This window comes from Pantherophis guttatus, chromosome 2, assembly GCF_059756535.1.
Source record: "Pantherophis guttatus breed Tessera chromosome 2, ASM5975653v1, whole genome shotgun sequence".
Lineage (NCBI taxonomy): Eukaryota > Metazoa > Chordata > Lepidosauria > Squamata > Colubridae > Pantherophis > Pantherophis guttatus.
The window spans coordinates 278,777,540-278,804,608 of record NC_142064.1 but is presented as its reverse complement, the minus strand read 5'-3'; the positions used below and the strand labels follow the sequence as shown (position 1 = coordinate 278,804,608).

Below are 27,069 nucleotides of genomic sequence, written 5' to 3'. Positions count from 1 at the left end.
CCCCCCGTTGTGTACTGAGCAGGTTCCCTGCACGGCGCCCTCTGTTGGAATGTAGGAAAGGTTGAAGCTTTGTGATTGGTTGGTTGGGCTGACAGCCAGTATAAAAGAGCTGTCAGCGAACGTTCCCTGTTCTGTTCTGAGGAGAGAGTTCTCTGTATCTCCTGTTACAAATTAAATAAAGAAGTTACCTCAGGTGTTATCCACATGTTTGTGGAGTCGTTTGTGAAGCCCGGCAGAAACATATTAACGCCGCCCCCCTCAAAAAAAGAAAAATTAAAAAATTAGTTAGGCAGAGAGTGAAGGAGCCGTTGGAACGTACCAACTCTTGCCACACCAACTTCATTTCTTTTTCTTTTTCTTTTTTTGACTGATGAGGCTTCTTAAATGGAAAGCAAAACATCCCAATTTAACAAATTTTGGTCCAGTTGCCATGATTCAATCTTTTAGATACCTTTGGCCTCAATTATTTATTTTATTTATTTATTTATTTAAATTTTTAGACCGCCCTTCTCCCGAAGAACTCAGGGCAGTGTACAGCCATACTAAAACAACATATACCCATAAAATTTAAAAACAGTTTAAAATATATTAAAAATTTGGCCCTTATATTAAAAAACTACAAACACCCAATTAAAATTCATTTTCTAAGCCAGCCCAGCCTGTTGAAACAATAGGGTCTTAAGGGAAATGATTGAGTCTTCATTGACATATTGCAATACATTGGGGGGGGGACCCCTGAATGAGTCATTCCAACGACTCTCTGACACTCTGCCTATTTTTTTATTTTTATTTTTTTGACTGATGAAACTTCCTGGATGGGATGTGAAACATCTCAGTTTAACAAATTTTGGTCCACTTGCCTTGATTCAACCTTTGAAATAAACTGCCAGAATTTTTTTTTTTAAGATTTTCTGTCTTACGTAGTGCCTGAGTAACTTGAGTGCAGGAAGGTGCAACCTGAAGAAGAAAAAGACAAATAGAAAAAACACCCAAGAGGTAACCTGTCAAGCAGGAGTTTGGAGGTAGAAAGATAAAGGAATTATTCCAAGAATGGCAATAAAGTGAAATTTATACTTCATCACCAGTCCCAGAAAGGAGCAGAATCATGAGCTCAAACTTTCAACTGATGTTGGGTAGGATAAAGAATTTAAAGAGAGGCCTAGGACAGGGGTGTCAAGCTTGATTTCATTGAGGACCACATCAGGGTTGTGTTTGACCTTGGGTGGCTGGGGTGGGCCTGGCCAGATCAATGTCACTCATGTTGGGAGTGCCTTTGGTGGCGCGAATGTTCTGGGAGCAAAAATGGGCTCCCAAGCTCCGTTTTTGGCTGTGATTTTTTTTTTTAATTTGATTTATATGCTGCCCTTCTCCGGAGACTCAGGGCGGCTTACAGTGCGTTAAGCAATAGCCTTCATACTTTTGTATATTTATACAAAGTCAGCTTATTGCCCCCACAATCTGGGTCCTCATTTCACCTACCTTAGAAAGGATGGAAGGCTGAGTCAACCTTGAGCCTTGGAGAGATTCGATCTTACTTTAATTGCAGACAGCTGGTGTAAAATTACAGTGCTTCTGTCTGTTGAGCTAAACCAGGCTCCTAGTGATGGCCTCCTGCAATGCTCTGCCAATGAAAACAAACCTCGGGAGGGCCATGGGCCGGTCGTTTGCCCATGGCCAATCCTGCAGCCAGATCTAAGCACCCTGCAAGCTGGATCCAGCCCTTGGGCCCTGAGTTTGACACCCCTGGCCTAGGAGATAGTTAGCATCTATGCAGTTTCTTTAGCCCAGTCCAAGGGAAGATGACTAAGGCCAGGTCTGTCTCAACTTTGGAGCCTTGGTAGTACAGTGGTTTAATGCACCCTGTTATTAACACAGCTGCCTGCAATTTCTGCAGGTTCAAATCTCACCAGGCTCAAGGTTGACTCAGCCTTCCATCCTTTCTAAGGTAGGTAAATTGAGGACCCAGTTTGTGGGGGCAATAAGCTGACTTTGTATAAAATATACAAAAGAATGAAGGCTATTGCTTAACGCATTGTAAGCCGCCCTGAGTCTCCGGAGAAGGGCGGCATATAAATCAAATTAAAAAAAAAAAAAACTTTCTAGGGAGAAGTACCCTTTCCAGAGGATTCAAGTTGATTTTGATTATTTCTCCTGGCACTACCTCTTCCCAGTGACATCCACCCATCCCATCAGGTCCAGCAGAAGAAGCTGAAGTTTAGAGCCATTTTTGCTGTTGCACCAACCATATTGGGAACTTTTCGATTTTGCAGATCTGGGATTTTAAATTGGAAATGCCGATGATTTAATTTATTTTAGTTTTTTCTTAACTTTTGTACTATATGTATTTTAAGTTTGGCTGTTCACTGCCCTGAGTCCCCCTGGGGAGAAGGGCAGTATATAAGTTGAATAAATGAATAAATAAATAAATAAATAAATAAATAAATAAATAAATAAATAAGGAACACCCTTCCTCAAAAGGTCAAACTGGCCCCAATCTAGCTGGCCTCCAAGAAGGACCTGACGTTCTGATTTTGCCTATTGGCATAGGGATTAGACAGAGATATATACCCATAAAATAATTGTACTGTTCTTGAATGTCTTTATTGTACATCTCATTTTTAACTGTTTTTGATATTTGTATTGTTTGTATGGCTGGTTTCTTTTTCTGTGGGACCATTTATATTTTAACTGTACCCCACCAAGAGTCACAAAATTGAAATGAGTGGCTACCGTATTTTTCGAAGTATAAAACACACCTTTTTCCCCAAAAAAAGAGGGTGAAAATCTGGGTGTGTCTTATACTCCAAATGTAGCCCCACCCAGCCTCGCAAATGGAGATTTCAGAGGCTGAAAGAAGCCTTTGAGAGAAGCTTCAGAAAAAAAGCCTCTGAAAGGCTTTTATTTAAAATAATATGGCAAGCAACAAAAAAAGGATCAGTAAAGGTTCTAACCAAACTATGCTAACAAATCTGGAGAATGACACAATAACCAACAGATTGGAAGAGTTAATCTACATACCAATACCAAAGAAAGGAGATTGAACAGAGTACAGATATTCCTTCAGAATAAAAGCCTCTGAAAGAAACTTCAGAAAAAAAGCCTCTGAAAGAAGCTTCAGGAAAAAAAGCTTTTTTTCTGAAGCTCTGTTTCGGAGGCTTTCAGAGACAGGAAAAAAAAGCAAGGAACAGATCTCATAACCAATGAACCTGTTGCTAAAATTCACCTCTGAGAACAGCTGATTGGGGATATTCTGGGAGGCCGATCCACCCACCAACCAGCTTTTTTCTTATTTTCCTCCCCAAAAACTAAGGTGCGTCTCATATTCCGGTGTTTCTTATACTCTGAAAAATACGGTATATAAATTGAAAAAAGTAAAAATGAAATGCAACAATGGTTAAGAGACTATTCCAACTTAAAATCGGACCGGGGTATTTACGAGACCGCCTTCTGCTACCAATAGCCTCTCACCGACCAGTACGCTCCCATAGAGAGGGGCTTCTCAGGGTGCCGTCGGCCAAACAGTGTCGGCCGGCGGCCCCCAGGGGGGAGAGCCTTCTCTGTGGGGGCACCTACCATCTGGAACGAGCTCCCCCCGGAGATACGGAGGATCCCGGACCTGCGCACGTTTCATCGTGCTCTCAAAACTTTTTTATTTCAGCAGGCAGGCCTGGCCTAACTCTCCTCTTTAAATTTTTAATTCGTTTGATCTTATAAATTGGGTGTTTTAATCTGTGTTTCGGCCAAAATATTTAATAATTTTAAGGGACTTTTACTATTTGTATTATCTGTATTTTATCTTGGCTGTTCACCGCCCTGAGTCCTTTGGGAGTAGGGAGGTATAGAAATTTGATTAATAAATAAATAAATAAAAAGAAGTCTACTAACAGTTCTCCATGTACCATGAAACTATGGCAATGTCATTTGCAGATAGTATTTCCCAAAGTTAAAGACCAAGAGACTTTGGATAGAAACTAGATCAACTTCATAATCTTATCCGGTATATGTGGTGGAGATGATCAGGCTGGATAACCTCTGAACAGAACACTGCTTTATTGCTTTATTCATTTTTTACATGAACTGGGGCTGACAACCACTGGGCCTTTTCAAGATCTGGGACAAGATCCATCATGAGAAAAACACAAAGTACCTTTTCAAATCTATTAATCCATGGCTTCTGCCCAACATGATTGGTCAAAAGTGAAAAGTTTGTAGGGGACAAAAGGGCCCCCCAGATTACCTGTCAATTTCTCTATTACTCTTTGCTGTGATTTGGGTACATCCAAGAAGTACCAGCCACTGGATCCCTGCTAGTAAGCACCAATATGAGAGGTTCACTACAGTAGTGTATATCAAGATTATGGATGAAGTTTTAGATAGGGGAATGAGGTTCTAGACATATTGATGGAAGGAAATTTTTGTCTATGGGAGCAGACAGTGGCAGACAGAAAAGCAGAGGTTGAGATATTCAAACTGTGTTTACAAATTCGTCAATATAAACCAAAGACCAAAATTTGGGGGAATGGGGGAGGTGGGACAGACTCTGAGAGGAGTTTTCTACATACTTCAAAACAATGAAAAAAGGTGAAATATATTTATGGTTTATAGATTGGTTTCTACTATGATGCAGAACAAATTGCATGTGTGTGTGTGTGGACTCATGTTTGTTTGGGTTTTTTTGATGTTTAAAGGACAAATTAATATATTTCCATTAATAACTGGCATAAGAAGAAAAGTCATACAAAAAGTTAATTACTATTTTATTTTGACATCAAATGTTCTTTTGTATTCAATGATGGTCTTAAACAGATAATATAGCACTTGGGGATGAAGATGCAGCATAGCAAGCCAGTACTTGAAGCCAAGATGGAGAAGACCTGCACAGCCACCATATACTTCCCCTTGGTGCTCAGGTAGGTCGGAACAAAAGATATCCAGACACTGCAGAAGACCAGCATGCTGAATGTGATCAGCTTGGCTTCATTGAAGGCCCCAGGGAGATTCCTGGCCAGAAAAGCCACCGTGAAGCAGATGGCAGCCAGGAAGCCCATGTAGCCAAGGGCAAGGTAGAACATGGCAACAGAGCCTTGATTACATTGCAGGATGATTTCCTCAGATTGTGAATACATGTCTGACTCAAGGAATGGGGGAGAAGTGCCCAACCAGATGCTGCAGAGGACAACTTGGACACCAGAACATGAAAGGATGATAGAATTGGCCAAGGTCTTCCCTAGCCAACTTTGTGCTTTATTCCCTGGTTTTGTGGCAAAGAATGCTAATACTACAGTGACTGTTTTGGCCAAGACTGTAGAAATGGCAACTGTGAAGATGTTGCTGAAGGCTGTTTGTTGGAGAAGGCAAGTCCCTCTCCTCGGCTGGCCAATGAATAAGAATGACGTCAAGAAGGAAAGCAGGAGGGAGATGAGGAGGATGTAGGAAAGGTCCCGATTATTGGCTTTGACTATGGGAGTATCTCGGAATTTAATGAAGATTCCCAAGACAAAACCTGTTACTAAACACAGGAACATTGCAAGGGAAGCTAGGATGATCCCCAAATTTTCTCGATAGGATAGGAAAGTTTCAGTCTTAGGTATACAGTAATCTCGCTTGATGTTTGGATGCTGATCTGCTGGACATTTGGTGCATTTTTCAGCATCTGAAAAGAGAAAGATTAAAATGTACCAATTAAATCAGGTTGTTCCTTCAGATGCATAGTTGGAGTGAAACTGTTGATGGTGTGCATGAATTTTTGCATTGGTTCCAATGTGTTATGCATTGTTTGAATCCCAGAATTCATTAACCACCCTTCAGCGGTGAAAACCAAAGCACTCTGCAGTCCATGGAGAAATAGTTTCTTGGACCTCCAAACTGGATTATTTCAAGCCTAGGAAGGAGGAGAATGTTAGACTCAAGGTCTCTGTAACCCATTCCAGGTCTGATTCATCTGCTCACCTGTATGAATAAACTGGAGGTTAGGAAAACTCTTCTATCAAATCCCATTTTGCAAATGTCAATTTCCCCCCACTGCTGTTTATTCATTTATTCATTATTTATTTATTTATAATTTATTTATTTATTTATTTTATTTGCCAAGCATATATAAGTTAAGAGATCAAAGTATAAACATGAACATGAATACAGGAAATGGAAATGAATAAAAAGGGAACATTAGGACAAGGATGGTAGGCACGCTGGTGCATTTATGCACACCCCTTACAGACCTCTTAGGAATGGGGTGAGGTCAACAGTAGACAGTCTAAAGTTAAAGTTTTGGGGGTTTGGGGAAGAAACCACAGAGTCAGGTAGTGCATTCCAGGCATTGACCACTCTGTTGCTGTAGTCATATTTTCTGCAATCAAGTTTGGATTTTATATACTGTACTACGTTTAGGTCAGACCAAAGTTGGCGTAGTTCTAAATTGTCTAAGCCCAAAATTTGAAGTCTAGTGGCATAAGGTATTTTATTGCAAGCGGAGGAGTGGAGGATTCTTCTTGTGAAATATCTCTGGACTCTCTCAATTGTATTAATGTCCGATATGCAGTGTGAGTTCCAGACAGATAAGCTGTATTCAAGAATTGATCTGTTTTGTATGCTGTAGTTAGTAGTACAATATTACCAGAGAAGAAGCTACATAAGATTAGGTTAACACATGTTGTTATAGTGGCATCTGGCGCTTAGATCTTTAGAAATGAATACTCCAAGGTCCTTGACACAGTGACGGTCATCTACAAGGTCATGTCCATCTAATTTGTATTTTATGTTCTGATTTTATTTTATTTTTTTGCCAATGTGCAAGACAGAGCATTTGTTGGTTGAGATTTGAGCTGTGATCAAGGAAACTGAACAGTAGTTACTCTGGCTGGTGTATTCCCCTGTTCAGGAGCCAATCTGAATCAATCCTTCCTCATGGGATCCATCATGAATTTGAAAGCTTGGAAGACTCAACTCTGTTCCCAGTGACTGAGTCAGATTGGTTCATGCAACTTTATCCAGGGACCATATGTTTGCCTTCGTTCCTCTGTTTCTTTATCTTCCCAACTATTCCAGGAAAGGAAGCACCAGTGGTTCCTGTCTCCATGGAGATCTCTTTTGAAGGGTGAAGAAAAAGACCAGCCTCAGTTTTAACATTCTTCCTGTGAATCCAGCTAGAAGAGGAAACTTTTGTCTGTTTCAGCCACTTAGAGACAGTCTGACATTTCTCATCAAGGGGAAGGAAGGAAGGAAGGAAGGAAGGAAGGAAGGAAGGAAGGAAGGAAGGAAGGAAGAAAGGAAGGAAGGAAGGAAGGAAGGAAGGAAGGAAGGAAGGAAGGAAGGAAGGAAGGAAGGATCAATCCAGGGCTCGTATTCTTACTGGGATTGTTAAACATACAAGTACAGCCTTCATTACTGGATTCAAGGAAAGGAGATGGGAGACCTAAATAGATCCATTTCTAGCTCGTTAGCTGTCATCAGTAGGCCACACCCATATCCTCCCTGTAAAGGCACAGTATCAATTTTCTTACTTCTTCGTAGGGTTTATGTGTGTTTTGGCTACGTAGGGAAAACCTGGCTAGAAGAAAAACACACATAAACCCTACGAAGAAGTAAGAAAATTGATACTGTGCCTTTACAGGGAGGATATGGGTGTGGCCTACTGATGACAGCTAACGAGCTAGAAATGGATCTATTTAGGTCTCCCACCTAGCAGTGAGAGCTTGCTAGGTGTCAGAAAAGAAAAAAAAACCCAGAACAGAGTAGATGAGATTCTACTGAGCTGGAGCTACAAAAAAACCTTGGCTACGTAGGAAAAACCTGGCTAGAAGAAAAACACACATAAACCCTACGAAGAAGTAAGAAAATTGATATATATATATATATATAAAAAGCCATACCAGTCAAAACAACCATTCATGAGCTGTGTTGGCTTCTATAGACTTCCCAAAAGTCTATCCCATTTTCTGGTGTCACTCACCTTCCATGGTGGAGATGGTTCCTTCTGCACATGGAAAACAGTCATAGCAGCAGATGGGCTCTCCTTCTTGAGCTACCTTCTTGAAGCCAGGAAGACAACTCTCCACACACCTGGATGGAGGCAGGGGCTGAAGAGAGAGTGGAAAAATATCCAGAATATCAACTTTCCACACACCCCAAAAAAATATTAAAGGAGTAAAGGCTCATTGAAATACAAGGTTTATCAAACAAATTGATCTGATACTCTTTCTCTGTTTTTGTCCTTCCTCTTGATGTTTCATATGCACTACAATTTTTAGACTTTGATTTTAAATTTTGTTATGAAATTTATCCTTGAGGGCAAAAGAAGAAGGGGACAACAGAGAACAAGGTGGCTGGATGGAGTCACTGAAGCAGTTGGCATGAGCTTAAATGGACTCCAGAGGATGGTAGAGGGCAGGAAGGCCTGGAGGAACATTGTCCATGGGGTCACAATGGGTCGGACATGACTTCGCAACTAACAACAACAAAATGAAATTTATTAGGGAACTATTCACTGGATTCTTTGGTTATGTAAATGATGTTATCGACACGAGTGGCTCAATCTACTTTCCTTTCCATAGAGTCAACGAATATGTACAATGTGTGAAAATTGTAAACTCTATTTTTCAAGGTCACCTGAATAACTGATAAAGAAGAAGTTCATACTCTTTAGATTCTGGTCAGTTGACTTGAAAACTCAAAGGCATTGAAAGCAAACACTCACCAATCCCAAAACTGGAACCATGTTTTTGCCACTTTCAGTGAAATAAAATAAATATTAGTCCCACCTTGCTCAGCATTTCCACCTGTGTGATACTCTTCTGGTCAATGATGACTTTAAAACCTTGGGATGCACCTTTTTCTAGGCTTCCAGATTTCACTCTCTTGACAGATCTGTTGGGGAAAATGATCCAGTTCAGAATGTCCAGGTCAGCTGTCAGATCTCCTTTTTCATCCAAATATACCCCATCCATGGAATTATTGTGAAACTGGGAGCTTTGAAGGAAGGAGTGAAGCTGAAATGGAAAATAGAATAGAATAGAATAATAGAATAACAGAGTTCGAAGGGACTATTGAGATCTTCTAATCCAACCCCCTGCTTAGGTAGGAAACCCTACACCACTTCAGACAAATGGTTATCCAAACTCTTCTTAAAAACTTCTAGTGTTGGAGCATTTACAACTTCTGCAGGAAAGTTAGTCCACTCATTAATTGTTTTAAGTGTCAGGAAATTTCTCCTTAGTTCTAAGTTGCTTCTCTCATTGATTAGTTTCCACCCAGACTGGGGGAGGGGATCTGAACATTTCTGTGTGTGTATGTGTGTGTGTATATATCAGGCTCTGTTTTTAATATTCTTTTACATTTTTTTTTCATTTTCTTTAGTTTTTAATACAAAATACAAAAACAAATAATAGGAAAAATAGGGGAGGAAAAGGGGAAGGGAAAAAGGAAGAAAAGCCGTTGACTTCCAACTCCCTTTGGTGCACTAGAATAAGATAGTAACATCAAATTTCAACTTTTTACTTTTACATAATAGTATAAACTAGCTATTTCTACATCAAAAAATCTATCCAATCATTAAAACCCAAAATCAAAGTTTAAGTTTTTTTCCACCTCACGCACAAAGTCCAGAAGCGGTTTCCAAGTAGAAACAAAAGTAATTATGTTTTTTATTTTATTTTATCAAGGCAGTCAATTTAGCCATCTCTGCTAACTCCATCAACTTTGCAACCATTCATCCATTGTAGAGATCGAAATATCATTTTTTAAAAAAAGTTTCAACTTTCAACTTGGTTATGAAAGTATCAGTAAGCACAGGCATAATCACAGTGGATATCTTGTTGTTTAAATATTAAGAACAGAAAAAATATTGTTAACAGTTAAAACAGTTGAGCAGTAAAGCACATGGTGACTGTACTCTTTGTTTGTTCTGTGATGCTATATATATAAAAAAATTCTAACAAGGGGAAACACATAAAAGAAATACCTGCCAACCTTTCAGCCTTGGAACTTCCATCTTGATGCCCCTCTTCCTCACAGATCTCTTGGATCTAGAGACATAAGCTGAATTTAAGGCCCTTGCTACAGCCCAGATAGTGTTGTAAATGAGATAGCCGTCTGCAGCCAGGACCCAATCAATCACCTGTTTTTTCAAAGTCCACAGTTCTCTCTGTCTGCACCGTCTCCAGACTTTCACCGAAAAGGCATCCTTAGTAGGTGAACATATAAAGATTTTCTTCATAAAGTTAATTATGGCTTTGACAAAGACAACAAAAGCATCATAGTTTGCCCATTTCCTTTTCTGTATCAGAAAGGAAAAAATGGGACCAATGTATTCAAAGGAAAACATATTAAACTTCAAATCGAAACTGAGATCCCAATTAGCTGTGGTGATCCAGACTTTTTCCAGAGTAGGTTCCAAAACATTTTGAAGTAGTCCTTGTATAATCGTTATTCCTATCCGAAATGAACTACTCTCTGATCCATAAACAAAGACATTAACTTCTCTCCACTTGAAATGTGGTGTAAATATTATATCCATGTCATTCTCATTTAGTGGAAAGGTTTGATATATAACTACACAAATGCCATTCTTCAACATCAAAGCAGACATTGTCCTCATGAATCTCTCCCCCTGGTCAGTTTCTGGAGCAACAAGCCCAACAAAGGTCCACCTGAAATGGAGGAGAAGCTTAACCATTCCTGGGTACTGGACTCCTTCAGCAGGGAGCATTGGGTAGAAGAACGGAAAATGAGTTTTATCCCTCAGAAGGTGGGTAGCCAAACCGTAACTAATCTGAAAGGAATGGGAGATGGTAATATTTTATATTTAAGAAGCAAAATGCTCTTGCTTCCATCTTTGTAATGAAACTCTGGGTTTCGTTTCCAGCAGAGGACCCCTGATTCAAAGGTGTATGACAGAAAACTTTCTCCCCAAGAAACACACACCTGAGGGATTTTGTAGGGGCCCAACATGGTCGAAATCTGGATGGAGATGCCAGTCTCAGCCCCTTCCAGAACAGCCACCGTGTTTCTCTGTCTTTCACACCTGAAGTTGGGCACATTGGCCTCCCCGTCTGAAAGGAGATCCAGCAAAGGATCTGTAGTCATCTCTACCTTGAAAAAGTTTTCATAGATATTATAACCCAGGGTGATGTTGGGTAAGAGATGGCCCTTCTGGTTGATGTCATCGATAGCAAAAAGGAAGGGCATCAATTTCCAAATAAATTTGGATGATTTTCTGCAGGTACGAACATATTGAAGAAAATCACAGTTAACTTTTCTTCCCCAATAATACTTTTAATCTGCTCTCTAACAATTTTCCTTTAAACAGTTAGTAACATTCTAAAACATTACCATATAAAAAGAATAAAATCAGTGGAAAATTTTTGGACCATGGTTTTTTAAAGGCACTATCCCAGTTGTTTAAACTAATATAATTTCAATTTCATGTGTTGGTCTTCAAGAATTTTATCTGATGTACGGTTTCCTCTCCCTTAATAAGGGTGGGTGATATATGCAGATAGCTAAAAGAAACTAGTTACTTTCACACTTGTATATTTCAGATGCAATTGATATAAAAGCTACGACTGGTGCAAAGAGCCATGGAAAGATACACGCTTGGCATTACAAGGCAAGATAGAAAGACCAGCACACAAATTAAGGAACAAACGGAAGTATATGATATCATCAAGAGAGTAAAAGAATTGAAATGGAAATTGGCTGGTCACATAGCAAGAAGAACTGATGGCAGGTGGACCAGGGGTAAAATCTACTTACCTTCCCAACCGGTTCGGAAGTGCACACGCCATCACGTGCGCGCGCAGAACATCTGTGCATGTGCAAAACCTTCTGCGTATGTGCAGAGGGTAAAAAACAGGTTACTTCCTGGTTAAAACCAGGAAGTAATGATGACCGGGTGGGTGGGCAGAGCCTCGCGCCTCCATCGCTACCGGTTCTCCAAACCGCCGGCCACCATCGGCACCGGTTCAGCTGAACCGGTCCGAACCGGGAGCATTTCACCTCTGAGGTGGACCAAGATAGTCATAGAATGGATCCCACTTGATTAAAAAGCGTCCACAAAAGAGACTTAAAACAAGATGGAATATTGACATCAACAAATATTGGATGTCCAATTGGCAAAAGAAAGTTCAGAACCATATAAGATGGAAACACGTGGAAGAGTCCTTCATTGTGCAGTGGATAGACAATGGCTACAATGATGAAATGATGATGATATTCCAGATATTATAAAGGTTTTTTGGAATTGGAGCAAGAGTTTAGACTTATCGAAAATGGCTCCTGCATGGATGACATTGAAGCTTTGAAAACTTTGCTGTCCTTCTCTGCTTTGAAAAAGAGTGGGATCTTTTAGAGGGATCTTTGCTGTTTTTGTATTGTTTCTCCAGCAGTTTATTATTCTTTTCCTGTTTTCTAGTTCCTTTATTTTTTTAATTGTAAGCCATGCAAAGCCTATGAAATCTGTAAATAAGTAAGTAAACTAACCAGGATAGTAGATATAATATTTTCATTTTTTTTTTTAAAAAAAAATGTGGGTGCTCCAACATTGGATGTTTTTAAGAAGAGACAGGACAGCCATTTGTTTGAAATGATATAGGGTCTTCTTCTTGAGCAAGGTTTGGACTAGAAGACTTCCAATGTTCTTTCCAACTCAGTTATTCTGTTGTTCTCTTAGGACCCTGGCATGCACTCACGAATGAGAACGAGAGATTGTTGCAAACTCAGTGAATGCCCCGTATTGTTTATTGAGAGTCCTTCTTCACAGTCGTAAATTTTGGTGTGAAAAAAAACAAAGGTGAGTTTATCTCATCTCCAATGGAGAGAGAAAATGCATCAACCCTCTGTTATTGGATTGGCATCCCCCAGCTCAGCTCAGGGGTGAGGTGGGGAGAGAGATCATCGTGTCCCTCTGTTTGCATACTCTAGTTCTGTTGATAGGACAGGAACTAAAGAGGATGGGGGCAAAATGTCTGGTATTGTTCTGATACTTGGCAGCTGGAAGTGAGCATCATCATCTGCAGTGTGCAATAAGGACCCCATGTTAGAATGGTAAAATAAGAAAAGAACATAGACTGTAGAAGGGACTTCTACCTCCAAAGTCCCTTCTGGGTTGGAAGGGACTTTGGAGGTCTTCTAGTCCAACCCCATGATTAGGCAGGAAACCCTAAAGCATTTCAGACATATGGTTGTCCAATCTCTTCATAAAGACTTCCAGTGTTGGAGCATTCACAATTTTTTCTTTAAAAAAATGAAAATATTATATTAAATATTAAATATTTACTTCAATATTATACATTTAAGTAAAGAAACTAGAAAACAGGAAAAGAATAATATACTGCTGGAGAAACAACACAAAAACAACAACAGATTCAACCCACTGCTCCTATACCATTTCAGAGAAATGACTATTCAGTCTCTTCTTAAGAGCATCCACAACTTCTGAAGCCAACCTATTCCACTGGTTGATTGTCCTAACTGTCAGGAATTTTCTCCTTAGTTCTAGGTTGGTTCTCGCCCTGGTTAGCTTCTATCCATTGCTTCTTGTCTTGCCTTCTGGTTCAGATTAAGGGAGAGCAGCCTGTATTTACAGAGGGCTGGAACAGTAGACAGTAACTTTAAATGGAGAGGCTCCAGTGCAGTGCAGGAAGATTAACTTACGCTGAGAATTCTGTTGAAGGACTTCTATCAAAGCTTAATAATTGAAACCGAGCCTCCGTTGAAGAGACTATGCCACTAATATAATAATCTCCTGGCTTGAAATGATGATCTGGGTCCACTTTACCCTGCTCCAGAGTCAGAAGGCATTTGGCTTTCAGAATCACACCAGATCCCCACGGCCACAGAATCAGCATAAATATAAACATCAGCACCATGGTTTCTATTCCTGACTGAGCCTTCTATATTGCACCTGCTTTTGGACAAAGAATGAGAAGAAGGGGTGGAAGAAACTAAAGCCTCTCCCAAGACTGAAGTTTTACATCCAGACAGCGTCTAACCAAAGGACATAAACACAGCCCCCACTTGTCCTGAAAACAGATTCCCTCTCTGTCACCTGAGCCACTGATACGCCATTTCTGACATAGACTACACCCAACCTTGCTTTTGAGTTTGATATTGACATCAAAACATCCTGATGTGTTATTCTTAATTTCTCTGAAAGTTTGCAGAAACCTCTCTAGGGACTTAATGTGAAGGCACCAAATAAATGGGTAAATAAATCACTGAGATTTTGATAATTGCAAGGAAGAGAGCACAAACCTCTCTGAATCTTGAACCAGTCAACAGGCAGATGCCCAGTGGGAGAACTCACAGAGGTCACTCCAAATGTTGAAGGATATTGGAGAATTTAGCCCCAAATTGTTCTAATAAAACACTTTTAGAAAAGACAGAAATAAGAAGGACATTTAGCATAGCCAGAATTAGTGACATAGTGGGTCTAATAACACTTGGCAAATAAAGAATATTCTATTCTATTCTATTCTATTCTATTCTATTCTATTCTATTCTATTCTATTCTATTCTATTCTATTCTATGTCCCGTCCCATCCCATTCCCATTCCCATTCCCATTCCCATTCTATTCTATTCTATTCTATTCTATTCTATTCTATTCTATTCTATTCTATTCTATTCTATTCTGCACGAGTCAAAAAGCGGGCTGTGAAAATATTTACAGACCTCTCACATCTTGGACATAAACTGTTTCAACTCCTACCCTCAAAACGACACTATAGAGCATTGCACACCAGAACAACTAGACACAAGAACAGTTTTTTCCCAAACGCCATCACTCTGCTAAACAAATAATTCCCTCAACACTGTCAAACTATTTACTAAGTCTGCACTACTATTAATCTTCTCATCTTCTCATTGTTCCCATCACCCATCTCCTCCCACTTATGAATGTATGACTGTAACCTTGTTGCTGGTATCCTTACGATTTATATTGATATTGTTTCCTGATTGCTTATTTGTAACATATGACTATCATTAAGTGTTGTACCTTATGATTCTTGATGAATGTATCTTTTCTTTTATGTACACTGAGAGCATAGGCACCAAGACAAATTCCTTGTGTCAAATCACACTTGGCCAATAAAAATTCTATTCTATTCTATTCTATTCTATTCTATTCTATTCTATTCTATTCTATTCTATTCTATTCTATTCTATTCTATTCTATTCTATTCTATGTCCTATCCTATCCTATCCTATCCTATCCTATCCTATCCTATCCTATGTCCTATCCCGAACCCTATCCTTTCCCCATTAGGAAAGGAGACGTAAGTTTTAATTGGAAAAAATAAACAAATTTATACTTCAAGAGAATCATGTCCTGCTCTCTAGTAATATGTACTTTTGGGAAATTATCCTACACTCAGTGAAAGCATCCATACATATCTGCATACTTTCTCATACGCTCAACAACAAAGAGAAAAGGCAAAAACACTGTAATATCATTAGAGTGTACAGCAGGGGTTTCAAACCAGCAGCTGGTGGGCCGGATGCAGGGGTGAAATGCATCCGGTAGCGATGGCGGCGGGTGGTTCAGAGAACCGGTAGCAAAAATCCCCACACATCCCCCATGCTCAGTTGAGCCGCGCAATCACCAGAGCCTTTTTTTTACTTTTAAAAGCATTTTTTCTACAACCTTAAGAGGTTGCAAAAAAAAAAAATGCTTTTAAAAGCCTCTGATGATTGTGCAGCTCAGCTGGGATCGTCAGAGGCTTTTAAAAGCATTTTTTTTTTTTGCAACCTCTTAAGGTTGTAGAAAAAAATGCTTTTAAAAGTAAAAAAAATAAAGTTGGCCACGCCCACCCAGTCACATTACCCTTCCCCACCAAGCCATGCCCACAGAATTGGTAATAACAAATTTTACATTTCACCACTGGCCGGATGTGTCATGAGCAGGCCACACCCATCCCGGATCCGCAAAGGAAAAAAGTCATGATAGGTCATGATACCTCATGTGACGCGATCAAGTTTGACACTCGTAGTGTACAATGTAAATCACTGTAGTACATTTCTATCACTTGAAGAAATGATTGAGACCATGTACTTAGTGGGATTTTTAAAAGAATATTAAAGTATCGAATATTGTTTGTTGCAATTATTAACTGATGTTAAGGATATTCTTGGCTCAAAACTGATGTTGTGGGTTATTGAGCAGAGTACCCTTTGAGTAAACGTATTTATTTTTATTTATTTATTTGATTTGATTTCTATACCGCCCTACTCCCGAAGGACTCAGGGCGGTGCACAGCCAAACAATAAAACACATACATACAAAATTTAAAAGTAGAATAAAATCAAATTAAATAATTTTGGCCCCAACAAATTTAAAACCCCAAACTTTTAAAACCAATTTAAAATTGAATGTATAAAATACTAAAAGATATTTAAAAATTAAAAATCTTTTATAAAAGAGGGGGAAAATTAGGCCAGGCCGGCCTGGTGAAATAGTAAGGTCTTTAAAGCGCGGCGGAAGGTGCGCAGATCCGGGATCCTCCGTATCTCTGGGGGGAGCTCATTCCAGATAGTAGGTGCCCCCACAGAGAAGGCTCTCCCCCTGGGGGCCGCCAGTTGGCATTGTTTGGCTGACGGCACCCGGAGGAGCCCCTCTCTATGGGAGCGTACCGGCCGGTGGGAGGCTATTGGTGGTAGTAGGCGGTCCCGCAAGTACCCAGGTCCTAAGCCATGGAGCGCTTTAAAGGCGGTAACCAAAACCTTGAAGCGCACCCGGAAGACCACCGGGAGCCAGTGCAGCTCGCGCAGGAGGGGTGTTACATGGGAACGCCATGTCACTCCCTGTCGTATGAAAAGCGACTGGGAGTGGTTGTGAACAATCACAGTTAACATACAAACACACACTGAGTTGTTGTAGTCTTTTACTTTTAGAAAAAAGTAAATCAAAGTCCGAAAACAATCCAAGTCATACACAGATAAGACGAGAGTTAAAAGATCAATCCAGGGATATTTCAAGTACAAAATCTTCTTACCAGTTGTAGTCATACACCATAAAACAGTTCTTCTTGAGTTTCAAAACAGGAACAAGTTCAATATCAAAACATTTAATAAATAGTAGAAAGCAACATGTAACTATGATCAAACAGTGATCATGCAGAGAGATCAGGTAGAGAGTTACAGCAAATAAGCAGGTAAAATGGTGTAGTATCCACACAAGCCATGATCCTGACTTCCCTTAAGTACATTGGCTACAGAGCTTAGCCAATCAGTATACAGGATGATGCAATACAGTCTTAAAGCAATATAATACCTTTCTGACTGCAAACATACATTGTTGGTTTATATATTGCCTGACCAACTAGTTAGACAAATAACAATTTCCTAACATTCTCCCCTTTGGACAGGACAATATATAATGGCTTACATACTTAAACCATAACATTCACAACATGTTCTATGTTTAATTGCACCCTGAACTTTAGTAAAATTATCAGCGATATTATTTTCAGTCATACAATATTCTAATTATATCGTTTTACTCTGTACACATTGTCTTACATTCAAGTACCTAATATCAGTATGCTTAGATCTTGTTTTTACAGCCAAATTCGTTGCCATCTTAATTGCAGCTTGATTATCCTCAAATATTACAAATGGATCGTTTACATTTAAGCCTATATCAAGTAACAGTTGTTTATAATAAACTAATTCTGTGCACATTAAAGACAGACAAGAAAATTCTGCTTCCATTGTTGATAAATTTATGTGCTTTTGCCTGATCGATTTCCATCTTATTAATGAATTCCCTAACATTATTGCAATACCTGATGTGGATTTACGTGTGGTTAAATCTGTAGCAAACATACATTGTTGGTTTATATATTGCCTGACCAACTAGTTAGACAAATAACCATTTCCTAACAACTGACATTTCTGAGGTCCACATAAACATGCTACTTTATTTTGACATCAAATATTCTTTTGTATTCAAATTTGGTCTTAAAATAATAATATAACATTTGGGTAGGAAAATTAATAACAACAGGCTAGCACTGGAAGCCAAGATGGAGAAGACCTGCACGGCCACCATATACTTCCCCTTGGTGCTCAGGTAAGTTGGCAGGAAGGACACCCAGACACTGCAGAAGACCAGCATGCTGAAGGTGATCAGCTTGGCTTCGTTGAAGGCCCCAGGGAGATTCCTGGCCAGAAAAGCCACTGTGAAGCAGATGAGAGCTAGGAAACCCATGTAACCAAGGGCAAGGTAGAACATGGCAACAGAGCCTTGATTACATTGCAGGATGATCTCCCCAGATTGTGAGTACATGTCTGACTCAGGAAATGGGGGAGAAGTGCCCAACCAGATGCTGCAGAGGACAACTTGGACACCAGTACAAGAAAGGATGATACAATTGGACAAGGTCTTTCCCAACCATCTCTGCACTTTATTCCCTGGTTTTGTGGCCAAGAATGCTAACACCACCATGACAGTTTTGGCCAAGACAGTAGAAATGGCAACTGAAAAGATATTGCTGAATGCCACTTGTTGCAGAAGGCAAATGGCAATCTTGGGCTCACCAATGAATAGAAAAGAGGTCAAAAAGGAAAGCAGGAGGGTGATGAGGAGGATGTAGGAGAGATCCCGATTGTTGGCTTTGACTATGGGAGTCTCTTGGAATTTAATGAAGATTCCCAAGACTAAGCCTGTTACCAAAGATAAGAACAAGGCAAGGAAAACTAGGATGATCCCCAAATTTTCTTGATAAAATAGGAAAGTTTCAGTCTTAGGTATACAGCCATCTTGGCTGATGTTTGGATACTGATCTGCTGGACATTTGGTACATTTCTCAGCATCTGAAAAGAGAAAGATTAACATCTACATAAAGTTTTTTTTCCATCACATGCATCATTGGAGTGAAACTGGTGATGTGTGGATGAATGTGTTTGGAGAAAGGTAGTATGCAGCAATGTTTTGGAAATTTAAGTAGTGCAACACAAAAGGACAAGAGCCCAAGGAAAACAAGAATCTCCACCACACATTCCCAGGATGAGCTGTGGATGCATTTAAGTTGCACTATTTGAATTCCAGATTCCATGAACCACATTTTAGAAATGAAATACAAAGTACTTCACACTCCTCCCAGCAATGATTAATGAAGGGATGGTCATTGACTGGACTAGTTCAACAGATGAAGGAATAAATGGTTGGACTCAAGACTCAAGTGGGTGGCCCATTTCATCTCTGATTCATTTAAGATGGGAGATATTTCTCCAATAAACTTAGCTGCTAATGTTCATGTGTAAACCAGCTGGTAAGGAAGCTGTTTTATTATCCACTTTAATCAAGGAAATAGCCAGATTTCCTGTCTGTATAGTAACTCCCCTGGCTCTTGGATTCCAGTTTCTTTATCCTCCCAACCATGCCAGAAAAGCAAGCAGCAATGGTTTCCATCTACTTGGACATCTCTTTTGAGGATGGATGGGAAAAAAACCCAACCTCTATTTTACAGTCCTTTCTGTGACTCCAAAAAGAAAATGTCCCTCATTTGTCATATGGAAGATTGTTAAAAAAAAGAACCAAAAGGAAGGGAAGGAGGGAGGGAGGGAGGGAGGGAGGGAGGGAGGGAGGGAAGGAGGGTAGTGTTGGATGTCTTGCTTGGCATGTTATACATGTTAAATTCATACATAGGCAAGGCAAAGCAAGGCAAGGATCCAAATTTCACAATTTGTCCACAGATGCCCAGAAAAAATTGGCAGAGGTTCACCATTATACAAGATTGAAGAACAAGAAATGCCATAATATTATTTTATTGATTTATATTCTTTTTACTAACAACCAAGGTAGCAAGGGGATTGGACTAGAAGACCTCCAAGGTCGCTTCCAACTCAGTTATTTTGTTATATTCTTTCCTTCTCCTATTTTCCCACAAGAAGAACCTGGTAGAACAAATAGAAGAATATGGAGAGGTGGCAGGATTGAAAATTCATAAAGATAAAACAAAGATACTGGTGAAAAAAATATTACAGAGAAACAGAAAAGAGATTTAATGGAGAAACTATATATTCAGATTACCAAAAAGGTAAAATATTTAGGAATAGAACTAACAGCAAGGTGTGCAATGATTAAAGACAACAATTATTATAAATTGAAAGGACAAATTGAAATGAACCTGGAGAGGTGGGGAAAATTGCAATTATCATTAATGGGAAGAATAACAGTAATCAAGATGAATATATTACCTAGATTGTTGTTTTTATTTCAAACAATACTTTGAAATATTTTGAAGATTTGAACAGAACGCTATCAAAATTTATATGGTAGGGAAAAAAAAGGCAAGAATCAATATGAAAATGTTACAGGATGCAAGACTAAGGGAGGATTTGACCTACCAAACTGGGAATTATACTATCAAGCAGCAGCACTATCTTGGATGAAAGAATGGATTGTATTAAGAAACACGAGTTTACTGACTTTGGAGGAGCACAATTTACAATTGGGTTGGCATGCTTTTTTATGGTATGGGAAAAATAAGATGTGCAGTTATTTTCAAAGACATTATGTAAGAAATGTGCTATTATTAGTATGGGAGAAGGTTAGAGAAAAGCATTACTTGAAAATATCAACATGGCTTTCAACAATGGAAGCATTGTTGAATATGGGAAATATTATAAGATATAAATATATTTTATCAGCAACAGGGGAATTGAAAACAAAACAAGAATTAGAAGAACAAGGGATTGAAATGGAGTGGTATATTCAACTGCAAATACAATCGAGATATGAAAAAGATGCAAAGTTATATGGTTTTTATCTGGAAATGACAGTATTGGATGAGATTCTCACAGGAACAGAAGAGAAAATAATTAAGAAATTGTATAGTTATTTACTTGGGGTTAAGTTGGAAGAAGAACAAGTTAAAGAAACAATGATAGCATGGGCAAAAAATTTTGGATATACAATTGAGTTAGATAAATGGCAACAATTATAGGAAAGAAATTATAAATTAACAGTGGCCAGAGCATTTTTTTTTTTAATTTGATTTATATGCCGCCCTTCTCCAGAGACTCAGGGCGGCTTACAATGCGTTAAGCAATAGCCTTCATTCTTTTGTATATTTATACAAAGTCAGCTTATTGCCCCCACAACTGGGTCCTCAATTTATCTACCTTAGAAAGGATGGAAGGCTGAGTCAACCTTGAGCCTTGGCGAGATTCGAACCTGCAGTAATTGCAGGCAGCTGGTCTTAATAACAGGGTGCCTTAGACCACTGTACTACCAAGGTAGTATAAAGAGAATTATACAAAATGTTCTATAGATGGCACATGTCACCAAAAAGATTGGCAAAAATGTTTAACGATAAATCAGCTAAATGTTGGAAATGTCATTAGATACCGAAATCAGATTATCACATGTGGTGGACATGTCCAGAGGGGAGAAACTATTGGGCAAAAATTCGAATATGGTTAGAAAAAATGATACAGCAACATATCGATTTAAAACCAGAGCTGTTCCTGTTGGGTATCTTACCAGAGAAGTATAGTAAAGAAAATATATACTTGATTATACATGTAATAACGGCGGCAAGAATGGTATTTGCACAAAATTGGAAACCAGAAAAAATTCCTACAAAGGGAGAGGTAATTAAGAAAATACTGGACTGTGCAGAAATGAATAGATTGACATTGGCAATTAAAGAGAAGAAGAATCGGAGTATTACAATATATGGGGGCAATTTTATCAATGGATAGAGAGTGAGAATAGACAATAAACAATGTAAAAGAATTTTGGGAACAATATGTTGTAATACTTTAAAGTTAAGTGAAAGAGGAAAGATAAATGTATACATTTTAAAAATGACGATAAATGTTGAAGATGATGACACAAAATGTTGTACCCAGATGATACATGGATTGATTAATGATGTATAGGAATGATAAAATAGATGTAATCACAAAGCAAAAAAGTATTTGAAATGAAGATGCATGTAAATAGAAAATCAGGGTTGCTCGAATACCATTCTAGATTGAATTGAAAATGGAAACAACAAGGGAGTGGAAAAGGAGAGAGGAGTAGAGGGAGGGGAGAAGGGGAGAAGGGAGGAAAGGAGAGAGAGGGATAGAAGAGAGGGAAAAGGAGAGAAGGAAAAGGGAGGGGAAAGAAGAGTAGGAAAGAGGGTTAGAAAGGGAAGAAGAGAGGAGTGGGGGAAGGGGAGAGGAAGTAGGAAAGGGAAGGAGAGAAGGAATGAAGAAAGTAGAAAGAGTCAGAAGAAGGAAGGGAAGGGAAGAAGAAGAGGAAATGTTGTGGTAAAATAAAGGAGAGGAAATGGTAATAGAGAACTGAAAAATAATTGAATAATAAAAGTTTCAATTGAATAAAAAAAGTTTTCAATAATTGAAAAATAAAAGTTAAAAGATAAGATTAATGATTAATGATGGATAAGACACTGTACATTTAAATATGTTTATGAAAAATAAAAATAAAACTTTTTGATAAAAAGAAGAAGAAGAAGAAGAACCTGGCGGGATGAGTTGGGCTGCGAGAGAGTGACCCTAAGTCACCCATCTGGCTTTCATAGCTAAAGTGAGACTAGAACCCACTGTCTCCTGCTTTCTAACCTGACGGCTTAACCACTAGACAAAACTGGCTCTCCCTTCCAATGCCAAGCTCTCACTGATACCCTTCCTTTTAATAGCCTGTTTCTGATTTCAGTTACAAGATTACTTTTATCACTATCTATGCAGTAAATTATATGTATTACAAGATTTTTTTTAAAGCTAGGATTAAAAATGCCTATCAAGATAGCTTTTCATGAAATATGCCTGCCCCTTTTCTGTTATCACCCACCTTCCTTGGTGGAGATGGTTCCTTCTGCGCAAGGAAGACACTCGTAGCAGCAGATGGGCTTCCCTTCCTGACCCACCTTCCTGAATCCAGGATGACAGCTTTCCACACACCTTGAAAGAGGCAGGGGCTGAGGAAACAGAGATATAATACCTCATTGTGTTTTTTTCCTTTTTTCTCTCTATGTTCTTTGGTTCTAAAAAGAGTTTCCTGTTACAGTTAAACAGTTGAACAGTAAAGCACATGGTGACTGTACTCTTTGTTTGCTCTGTGGTGCTATATATAAACAGAATTTCTAACAGTTATCTAGTGTTTTTTTGCTTGGAGTTAGGTTATAAAGGTCATGAAGATTGGCCCCCCTCCACCCTCCATTTTAGTTTAAAGATTATGAAGTAACACCATTTACAGATTATGAAGACATTCACAATCTTCAGAGCCAAATCAACGAACATGAAAACTCACGTTAATGGGGTGGGGGCATTGAAAGCAAGCTCCCACTTCATCTAAAAGTTACAGTGCTCTTTTTGCCACCTTGAATGGAATAAAATAAATATTAGTCTCACCTTGTTCAGCATCTCCATCTTTGTGATACTCGTCTGATCGATGGTAACTTTAAAATCCTGCGATCCCCCTTTTTCTAGAGTCCCAGATTTCACTCCCTTGAGAGATCTGTTTGGAAAAATGACCCACTTCACAATGTCCAGATCAGCTGTCAGATCTCCTTTCTCATCCAAATGTACTCCATCTATGGAATTATTGTGGAACTGGGAACTTTGAAGGAAGGGATGCAGCTGAAAAGGAAATGAAGAGTTTAGAAAGCACATCAGAAGTATTTTGAAAAGATCCCTTGATCTACACTGGGAGGAATTTGAACATTATTCTCTCTGTGTTCAAATAATGTTAAGATTCCTCCCAGGGATCCTTTCAAAATACTTTTCTTTCTCCATCCATTGCTTTCTACAGCCATACTTAGGCCAAAGAATAAAGCTGGTTGTAGCCAAGGAATGGAGAGAGGCTCTGGGCAAAGGGTTGTAGCCAAGGAATGGAGAGAAGTTTCTTAAGCAGAAAGGCAGTCCATTAGGGTTTGCGGTTAAGAGGTGTTAGACCAGTGATGGCTAACCTTTTTGCCGTCAAGTGCCAAAAGCTGGGGGAGTGGGGGGGAGGGTCGCGCACGCGTACCCACACCCATAATTCAATGCGCCCCCCCACGCATGTGCAACACGACCCACCCACCCACCCCCGTGCTCCCCCCGCTTTTGGCACATGATGGCATGGTGGGCCCGGTAGGCCTGTTTTTTGCCCTCCCCAGGCTCCAGCGGCTTTCTTGGAGCCTGGGGAGGGCAAAAACAGCCTTCCTCACTCTCCCCAGAGGCCCTCTGGAGGCCAGAAACAACCTGTTTCCTGACTTACAGTGGGCCCAGAAAGCCCAAAAATCAGCTGGCTGGCACATGCATGCACGCTGGAGCTGAGCTAGAACAACGCTTGCATGCCCACCAATATGGCTCCACGTTCCACCTGTGGCACGCGTGCCATAGGTTCGCCATCATGGTGTTAGACTGTTCCAACTTATCAGGTGGGATTCAGTAGGTTCTCTAGGACACAGCAGTACTCCAATTTCCAGAGAAAAAGGACAAAGTATTGAGACACGGACACAGAATAATATCTTGGCCAAGGAAATGGTTACTAGAAGATGTTTGATTGAAAGAGAATAATGGCTGAAGTGATGAGATATAAAAGCATTCTCTTTGAAATAAAAATAAAACAGTAATGTTGCAGAAACAAGCATCAGGGCAATTCAAAGGAAAATATAGAGAACAATTCATTTTGGTTTGCAAACAATTTGCAACTGAGTTGGATTTAAGTTTCAGGATGACGTATCTTTTCAGAATCAATAACTAAAAGAGCCACTTTAAAAGCATTCCCATCTGCGGGAGAATTATCTCTGGTGGGAAAGAAATACCTGCCAAGCTTTCAGCCTTGGAGCTTCCATTTTCGTAAAGACATTCCTCCCTGATCGCTTGGATGCATGTTCATCAGCTGAATGTAAGGCCCTTGCCAGAGCCCAGATGGTCTTGTAAGTGAGATAGCTGTCCACAGCCAGGAACCGGTCAATCTCCTCTTTTTTCAGAGCCTTCAGATCTTTTCTCTGTCTGCACCGCCACCAAACTTTCACCGAAAAGGCATCCTTAGTGGATGAACATCTAAAAGATTTTCTTAAAAAATTAAATTTGGATTGGAGAAAGAGACCAAAAGAATCATGATTTGTGCATTTCCTTTTCGGTACCAAAAAGGAAAAAATGGCACAAATATGCTTAAGGGAACGTATATCAAAGATGAAATCAGAATTAAGGTCCCAGTGAGCTGTAGTGATCCAGACTTTATCTAGAACATGTTGCTGAAAATCTTGAAGTATTGTTTGTAAAATCACCATTCCGTTCCAGAATGAATTAATCCCCGAACCATAAACAAACACATTGACTTTTCTCCACTTGAAATATTGTTCAGGTTCTACAACTATCTGATGCATATTTAGTGGAAAGCTTTGATATATAACTGTACAAATGCCATTTCTTAACATCAAAGAGGACATTGTCCTTATGAACCTTTCCTCTTGGTCAGTTTCTGAAGTAATAAGGCCAACCAAGGTCCACCTGAAATGGAGGAGCAGCTTGACCATCCCTTGGTACTGGACGTCTTTAGCTGGGAGCCTTGGGTAGAAGAAGGGAAAATGAGTTTTATCCCTCAGAATTTGGGAAGCAAAACTGTAACCGACCTGAAAATAATGGAAGATGGTGGTAATTTAAATTTAATATGCAAAATATAAATCGTCTCATTTTCATAATCAAACTCTGCTTTTCATTTGCAGCAGAGGGCCTGTGATTGAAAGCTCCATGACTGAAAACTGTCTCCACAAGAAAGACACACCTGAGGGATTTTGTAGGGGCCCAACATGGTTGAAATCTGGATGGAGATGCCAGTCTCGGCCTCTTCCAGAACAGCCACTGTGTTTCTCTGTCTTCCACACCTGTAGTTGGGCACATTGGCCTCCCCGTCTGAAAGGAGATCCAGCAAAGGATCTGTAGTCATTTCTACCCTGAAGAAATTGTCATAGATATTATAACCCAGAGTGATGTTGGGTAAGATATGACCATTCTGATTGATGTCCTCCATGGTGAAAAGGAAGGGCAGACTTTTCCAAAAATACGGGTGTGATAGTCTGCAAGTATGAACATATCAATTAAAATAATATTTCACTTTTCTTCCCTAACAGTACTTTAAATCAGGGGTGAAATCCAGCAGGTTCTGACAGGTTCTGGAGAACCGGTAGCGGAAATTTTGAGCAGTTTGGAGAACCAGCAAATATTACCTCTGGCTGGCTCCAGAGTGGGGAGGGAATGGGGATTTTGCAGTATTGTTTCCCCTGCCATACCCACCAAGCCACGCCCACCAAGCCACACCATGCCCACCAAACCACGCCCACAGAACCAGTAGTAAAAAAATTTGGATTTCACCACTGCTTCAATGGTGGTTTTGTTGCTTCATGGACTTGTGTTTTGGAGGCATTCACTGGACGTTCACTGGATATGGAGAGGCTCTAATGCAGTGCAGGAAGATAGACTTACGAGTAAAATTTTGTTGAAGGACTTCTATAGAAGCTCACTGTTTGAAAAGTACCCTTTTTTTCAGAGATTATGCCACTAATGAAATAATCTCCTGGTTTGTAATGATTGCTTGGGTCTATTTCACTCTGCTTCAGAGTTAGGAGGCATTTGGCTTTGAGCATCCCACAGGCTCCCCGTGGCCACAGAAGCTGCACAACTAGAAGAAGCAACAACATCACTTCTGTTCCTGACTGATCCTTCTCTGTGATACCCAGGGCCGGATTTTCCTATAGGCTAACTAGGCTTCAGCCTAGGGCCTCAAGATCAAGAGGGGGCCTCAAGATCAAGAGGGGCCTACATTCAAATTGTTAGCAAAATTAAAATTACACTTTCACTATAGGTGAAAGGGCCTCATAAGTGGAATAGCCTAGGGCCTCTTTTCATCTAAATCCGGCCCTGGTGATACCTCTGGTAGCTCTGTTGGTACCTTCTCTATGGTTACAAAGAATGAGATGAAGAGTTGGAAGAAAACAAAACCACTTCCAGGACAGAAGTTCCAGAGTCCTCAAGAAAAATACACAAAGCCCCTGCCTGTCCTTAACCCTCTCTCACCCCCAATTCTCTTTCTGTCTCCAGAATCATTTATACACCTGGAAGTTCAGACATAAGA

General features: G+C 39.7%; 1 protein-coding gene across 1 annotated transcript; it reads right to left on the bottom strand.

Annotated features, from left to right (window-relative positions):
• Positions 1-4,745: 4,745 nt before the first annotated feature.
• Positions 4,746-25,968, bottom strand: LOC148115979 (vomeronasal type-2 receptor 26-like). The gene is made up of 9 exons (XM_087885338.1): positions 25,723-25,968; positions 25,401-25,570; positions 24,758-24,998; positions 23,361-23,588; positions 22,801-22,910; positions 10,918-11,209; positions 9,956-10,019; positions 7,949-8,110; positions 4,746-5,653 (listed from the first exon to the last, which is right to left on the bottom strand). The coding sequence occupies exons 1-9, from the start codon at positions 25,966-25,968 to the stop codon at positions 4,758-4,760; spliced, it is 2,409 nt and encodes an 802-aa protein (XP_087741464.1). The 3' UTR covers positions 4,746-4,757.
• Between the last annotated feature and the right edge of the window lie 1,101 nt (positions 25,969-27,069).

Bases quoted from the DNA above. Each gene is read 5' to 3' on its own strand.
- LOC148115979 (XM_087885338.1), bottom strand. From the start codon at position 25,968: ATGGAGGACATCAATCAGAATGGTCATATCTTACCCAACATCACTCTG. The intron at 25,571-25,722 runs GTGTGTCTTTCT...CATTATTTTCAG, and splicing joins GCCCCTACAAAATCCCTCAG to GTCGGTTACAGTTTTGCTTC. The intron at 11,210-22,800 runs GTGGGTGATAAC...TCGTACCTGCAG, and splicing joins AACCATCTCCACCAAGGAAG to AAAATCATCCAAATTTATTT.